At 43.1% G+C, this 7,238-nt stretch overlaps 1 protein-coding gene across 11 annotated transcripts in view; it reads left to right on the top strand.

Annotated features, from left to right (window-relative positions):
* Positions 1–7,054, top strand: part of mef2d (myocyte enhancer factor 2d) — a 65,720-nt gene extending 58,666 nt beyond the window's left edge. For all 11 annotated transcript variants that reach the window (XM_035673127.1, XM_035673125.1, XM_035673123.1 and 8 more), the window contains one exon: positions 2,662–7,054. In XM_035673127.1, the coding sequence (XP_035529020.1) occupies positions 2,662–3,103 (442 nt within the window). In that variant the 3' untranslated portion in view covers positions 3,104–7,054. The remainder of the gene's footprint in view (positions 1–2,661) is intronic.
* Positions 7,055–7,238: the final 184 nt, after the last annotated feature.

Below are 7,238 nucleotides of genomic sequence, written 5' to 3'. Positions count from 1 at the left end.
GTGATCATACTTTTAAAACTAAAAATGATTGAGATCAGAGATGTGAACAACTGGACATGTTTAACAATAATTAGTGAGATAGAACAGACTTTGGTGATTTAACTCCATTAATGTGAAGAAATTTCTTTAAATTAAAAGACGGATATGCCTAGAAAGACGTGACTAGAAAGTCTAGATGTTGGTGGTGGCTGAGTAAGTCCATGTCAGACACTGCCCACTGATTCATTTCAATGAGACTACTCTGTTGACACACTGGTCAGACCTTCCAAGATTTCACATGCTTTTTTTTTTTAGGATTGTTGCTGCCTAAAATACCCGATTTCACAGCAGTTTTTCAAAAAAATTGCAATGCATGTAAAATATAAGGCAACTTTTTCCAGTCAGAATAACGTCACGCAGACGTCTCCCATTTGTAAATGATTATTAACGTTTCATGCAGGAAACTATGATCGGTCAAATTTGTAGAAAATTGCAAGGTCACACAGAATTCACAGGGATTGGTTGAATTTATGTTAATTGTTGTGATTGCAACATCAGAAGTAGCTGGAGGGACTGACTGGTTACGCAGCAAGAGAGAATTACAGTCATGCAAAAAATGCTAAAACGTTGTATCTGCTAGCCATAACCAAATATCATCCAGCAATGCACTGCTTTGAGCAATCCAACAGGTGAAAGCACACATTCCAGGTAGAGTATTTGTAACATGAACAGCATAATTGACCCACCCTAAATCCCGCCCCTTTTTGCTCTATGCTCCAATAACAGTTGAGCAAGCAAACTTTCTCCTTTCCTGTACTTAGATATGCTATGTTCTAGACTCGCTTTGAGCTTTGAGCTGTAACTAGCTAGCTAACGATTGAAGGGGCGGGACTTAGGAAGGGTCAATTCTACTGTTTACGATCGTGGAGTCAGAGGATACGATTTTGTTGTTGTTGTGAAGTTAAGTTCCTCATCGTAGTATAAACCTGTGCAGTCTTTTAGCGTCTGTTAATCCTTAAAAACTCATGGATGTATTTCTCAAACTGGCATTCCTGTCTCGTATTTCATAGTCTGGCCGGTATCTGTAGCCACATCACGTCTGAACGCTGCCAATAGGTGGAACATGGACCCTCTGAATCTCCCGGAACAATCTGACAGTTCTGGTGATGATGTGTTGCGCAATAGTCCGTCTGAAATACAATGACAGAATCACAAACATATGAGAAGAGCAGCATCCAACAGTTGGTTCATGGATCTTCTATTATCAAATCCACATTGCCTCAGAGTGGCCGTCCTCTTTGAGAGGAAAAGCAGAGGAATTACTAACTCTCATGCTCATTTTTATATTCAGATTAGCTGGCTGAGACTAATTTTTATTGTTTCTTGTATCCCTCGACTTCTTAATCACAGCAGAATTGAGGGGGGAGGGGGTTTAAGTGTCAGAGAAATGTATTCTGTCACAGCCGTAAGTGCTTTATTTGAGTTGGTGAGAATAATAGCTTGAAGACTCCAAAAGGTGCCACTAAATATTGCCACAGTTGCCTAAAGGTCTGAGTTTTGATCCCTTTCCAGTTCGAGCAGTGATGCCGAATACACAGATGCACAAGGTTGTTACAGGTGGACGGACAGATGCTGATATCTGATAGCCTGCAGATTGTCATGCTGTGGAAGCCGAACAGAACAGAAATGTAGTCTGGACTGATGCTCATATTCAACTGTTTCTACATCTGTTGTGGAATTAATATCAGAGAATGTGACTTGCAGCAAAGAGGTGTGCTCTGATGAGGAATGCTACACAAACCTCTCATCTGGAAGGCTACTTACTTGTGGTCCTGATGACTTATTGTAGCTCAGATTTGCTTATAATGGACCCTTCCTCAGTGCCTTTGGGAACCTGGATCAGCTGTGTACTTCGATTTGCTATGTGCCAGGCTCGTCTATATTGAAAAGATCACTACGTTTTGAAAATGGTTGAAACATAAAAGCCACATGTAGCCTACAGTATTAAGTAACAACGTAAGCTAAGTAGCTACTTAATCTACATTAATCGTAAATAAAGTATGTAATAGCATTTTGCTAACATTAGCTAACTTAAAATGTGTCCATATATATTCTGCCTTTATCTTTTAACCATCTTCAGAATGTGGTTCTTTTCAACATAGATTAGCCTAGCATATAGCATATCTAAGTACAGGATAGGAGAAAGTTGCCCGAGGCGTGCTCAACTGTTATTGGAGCACAGAGCAAAAAGGGGCGGGGCTTTGGAAGGGTCAGGTGTGCAGCGTGAACCATAACGGACCATATCTAAAATGCAAGGATGTTGGGGCTGCATGGCTTATGGACTGTGCTTTAATGTGGCCTCTTTGTTTCGTGTGTCCTTGTTCTTCATGTGCTGATGTCCAATCAAGCCTACGTTTGCCTGGTTTCTAGCATTGCTGCAGAGTGTCTTGGGTGTTTGTCTTTGCAAATGGCTAGCTTATCTGTAAAAGCCCAGTTTATGTTTATCTGCATATGGTGACAGCGACATCCCTGCAAACTGTTGTCAGATGAAGGTCTGCTCTCATGTGATGTCCAAGGATAACACAGGTGGTTCTTTAATTATGTTCTTGATGCTGTCTGTAGTCTCACCTTGTTTTGTTTGTCTTCTGTTCTCTTCTTTCTGTCCCCTCTCCATCTCTTCAGGCCGGTGAGCCACATAACTCAGGGCACCGCACTGACAGTCAACACAAACCCCAACGTCAACATCAAGTCCGAACCCGTCTCACCAAACCGCGACCGCAGTACCCCCAGCTCCACCTGCGGCGGCGGGGGAGGTGGAGGAGGCCAGGGTCAAGTCCAGGGACAAGGTCTGGTGACGGTCGCCTACCCGGGTAACCTGCGCCTGGAAGCGGGAGGTCAAGGCCGCTCACCAGTCGACAGCCTCAGCAGCAACGGCAGCTCGTATGAGGGCAGCGACCGGGACGACGGCACCCAGGGACGAGGCGGGGGTCTGGACTTCCACCACCAGGCCAGCGGCGGGGCCCAGCAGCCCACCATGGTCCTCCTGCGGCCCTCTTCGGCCGAGCCCCAGGAGCAGGACGGGACCAACGTCAAGAGAATGAGACTGGATACCTGGGTCACATGAAGAGATGAGCGGAGAGGGATGGACGGACGGACGGACAGATGGAGGATGGAGATGGAGATGTGTACTTGTGGCTTGTGTACATGCCCCCACCAGCCCTGATGCCCCTGATCTCCTTTCCCCTGCATACACACACACACATATAAATATATATCCCCGCCATCGACCCAGTAACCTGCTGTCCACACAGGAAACCCTGACCTCACACACACACACACACACACTCACAACAAGCATGCTAACACTCTCATGTCGCACGTATGGACACTGACACGCACCTGTACGCCAATGTGCATACACATTTGAACTCTAATGTACTTTTACTCACACACATACACAAAACCCCGAGGGGTTGAGCCACCAAACCAGGGATTATTCAAAACAGTTACAGTGTTGGACTTTATTCAGCTGTATTTGAGTGGAAGTGAATGAGTACGTTTTTAATCAGGCCTATTTCGCCCGAGCCGCTGGCAGAGCAGACCAACCTGGTTTCCCAGCATGCCCTGCATTAGCTTAGCGGCTGGTGGTATGCTCCCGCTTTCTCGTCCATACTGTTCATCAGTAGGTTTTGGTCAACCACAAACTGCACTGCATTGAGCCAGTGCCACCAAATGAGTCCACCTGTTTGTACACATCGGCCCGACCACGGTTGTATCGCTATCGCTTTAGATTCTCGTTTCTTTTCTAAGAGCCTCGGGCCATTTTGCTCTTTTTAAAGCGTGGAGTTTTGTCCTTCTGTCTCAACTGTTGATCTTTAGAGTTTGGATTCGCTTCAGTTTTTGAATATGAAGACACTAAAAAGAAAAACTCCCTCCCCAGCCGAGCCAGTGGCCGCATCAACAACAGGCCCGGCACTTTGGCCCTGTACAAGACTGACGACCCCCGGGTCTTCGTTTAATCTGAAACATGCAGACTAGCTGTCAAACGAGGAACACGATTTGTTGCCGAGGTAAAAGACTGCTTTTCTTTGAATCAGGGACGAGCTGCAAGAGCTCAATGACACATGACGCAGATACTCCTAGTTTCGCCCACATCTTGTCAACTCCAGATGCTGAGAAAGGCATGTGTGTGTGTGTGTGTATACGGGTTTGTTACCTCAACTGGTCGTTTTTTAACAAAGTGATTTGGGCAAATGTTCATTCTCAATTTCATCCTTGAACACACACCTGCAATGCACACAGCTGAAATTATTTTTGTGAAGCGACTCGTGTTTTGAATAGATAGCTGATGTTCAAAGGGGAGATTCGTGAGGTACCATGTATATAAGCAATCTGTAACCTTTGTGGCTTTTGTGTGACAGGGATAAGGTGTTTTGAAGGTTAAAAAAAAATCATATACAAGTATATATTTAAACAGCTTCAGGCGGTAGCGAGGGCAGCTCTGCATCTGGGGCCGGAGACGACAATAGACGACAGGGATTGTATATATTAACTATATATTCGGCAGGATATCCCTCAACAAAACAGGAAAAAAAGCAAACACATTGATTCTCAGTGGATCGGTCTCTTTTTTATTATTATTTATGCGTGTATATAAAGTGTAATATGTCGACGAGCCAAGAGAGGGTGCTGTAGAGGCAGAAAGGGAAGACGTAGCCGTGGTGACTCGGACTGTTTTGAGTGAGCAATGGTTAGGACTCTGTCACTGATGGAGCGCACTTTACCTTTTAACCCCTGACACCTGATCCACACACACACACACGCACACACACACACACACACGTCCTGTACATGCACACTAGGGTTAGACTGATATTACTGGCTGGTTTGTTCAAAATCTGATATTCAGCAGATACAAATAAATGTGTGCACTTTTTATTTAATCCTTAAAAAATGAGTTTTGTTGTAATTTAATTGAGATAATTTATTACTGTACATCAATGAACCAGAGCTCCCTTTACAACTCTGAGCTGGACCACCTTAAATATGTATCAGTGGCTGCCTGTTTGCAGTTAGTATAATTCATTCATTGAATTCACTTTAAGACAATATGAGGGGAGAGAAATTAGTAAAAGAAGTAAATAGGACCTTCTAAAAGGAAATTTGTACATTTATTTAAAACTTCATGAAATGATTTATCATTAAAAGGGTTTAAATAAAAATATCAAAGTACAACCTAAAAGGCTATTTAAAAGATATTTTTATTTATATATATTTTTTCAATTTTATTTAAAACATGAATAATGACAGAAAGAATTGGCACGCTCATTTTATTTAGTTTATTGCTAATTGCAGCAATTGTAAACCCACTAATCATGATAGGTTGTTTTTTTCATATCAATTAAGCAACTAATTAACCACAGAAAATAATCCTAAATTTAGTAGTTTCATCTTTTAAAGGCAACAGCAGCTTACAGTGTAAGCTAGTTGAGTGTCCCATGAGGGTCTAAACTCCCTCCCAAAAAATAAGTTTGCAGTTTGGCATATCAAAGTATTTGCAGCGTCAATGCCAGCATCATCTGTCACAAACATATCAGTCGAACTCTAGCAGACACACAGACAGCGTACGATTAAGCGAGCCAAGGATGTCCCCTTTTCGAGGTTTCCCGTTTCCTCTTGTTAGAAGCCATGTGTGTATATTTAAAGGATCTCTCCTTCGTCACTGGTTGGCTGTGGTTTTATATTACGGAGAGGTAAAAACGACTATGAAGGTAAAAGAAATGTGAAGGATGTCATTTTTGTACTGCGTAAAAGTGGCAATGGGTGATTTAGGGTTTAGTGGGTAGATTTAGCGGTCAAGAGTGCAAATTCATCTATTTATTTTTTTCCTAAAAGCACTCTCAGCCTCCGTCCATTTGCTTGTTAAAAGCTTTGGAGGCAGTCTGGGTATCGTTTCGTCGTTAAGCCGGAGGTTTCAGAACGAGTCTTGATCTTTTAATGACTACCTCCCAAATCCAACGCAGACTTGTCGACTTTGGGTTTTACTACATCCAGCCACCACATCCTTCTCACGGGCAGGCCCTCTTCACCTCCCTCTCACCCCTGTCACTCACTCACTCACTCACTCACTCAGTCGGGGTTTTTTTCCTCCTCTCTGGAAGCTTAATCTCAAAACCACACACACACACAGTTTTCATCACACACTACTTTTCTGTTTACTCCGTCCAGACAGCGGGTGTCAGCGCTGAAATGACAAGTCAAATTATTTTGGGGGGTCATTTCCATGAATAACACAACCCCCCCACCCCCACCCCAACCCGACTCCCCAGCCTCATCACACACTACTCCCATCATCCTCTCCTCACTTTATCTCTGTTTTTTTTTTCTCCGTCTGTCACTCACACACACTCATCCACTCTGTGACAAGTCTGAGTGTCAATATTGCTTTTCTGAGCGCGTGGCAGAGTAAACATAAATCCCCCCCCAGAGTGTAAACACTTTGACTGTTAAGACTGTTGTACCCTGAGCTCCGAACAAAAAACTGAAACAAAACTCGACCCCACGTATTGAAACCGCAAGCCATAGGTTTGTCAAAAAACGAAACAAAATGGCTTTCTTTTTGCGACGGGGGTTTTGGCACCGGTCGTATGAAGCCCTGGCACGTTCTTTAGAGCAACACTAGGGGTCGCTGTAATCACAAAACCGAAAGACAATCGTGCTGAGAAATAGTTTAAAGAACCTGCATCCCCCCTCCCACACACAGAAAAAAGCGATACTTGCTCCTGTATAATGATGTTTAGAAGTCTCACTCACTTTCCAGTGTTAATTTGTGCTGGTGACAGTCTGTTTTTAATTGTTCTCTGATAATTGATATTATTATTATTATCATCATTACCACAGCTTACACTGATGGTAGCTGTCGTGATGATATAGAAATCTGCGTTTTCTTTTGTGTAGGTTAGGCATCTTGTTTTATTTGGAATTTGATTTTATTTTATTATATGAAAAATATTCTATAAATATATTTTTTGTTTTCTCTTTTTCGGGATTTGTTTTCCTTTCTTCAAAAAAAAAAGGGTGTTACTAATGTTGCACGATTTTTATGACATGAAACAAACAACACAAGCGTAGTGATATTAGTACACGCGTGGATGTGGACGGAGGCGCCGAACGAGTCGACTGCGACAAACCGCTTCAATGCTGCAACTTTGAGTCCAATGTACAAACCTCTCAGTCCACACATGCTACCATGGGGTGGG

The sequence above is a fragment of the Morone saxatilis genome, unplaced genomic scaffold, assembly GCF_004916995.1.
Source record: "Morone saxatilis isolate NCDOM2014 unplaced genomic scaffold, NCSU_SB_2.0 Contig24, whole genome shotgun sequence".
Taxonomy (NCBI): domain Eukaryota; kingdom Metazoa; phylum Chordata; class Actinopteri; family Moronidae; genus Morone; species Morone saxatilis.
This window is presented reverse-complemented; position numbering and strand designations above follow the sequence as displayed.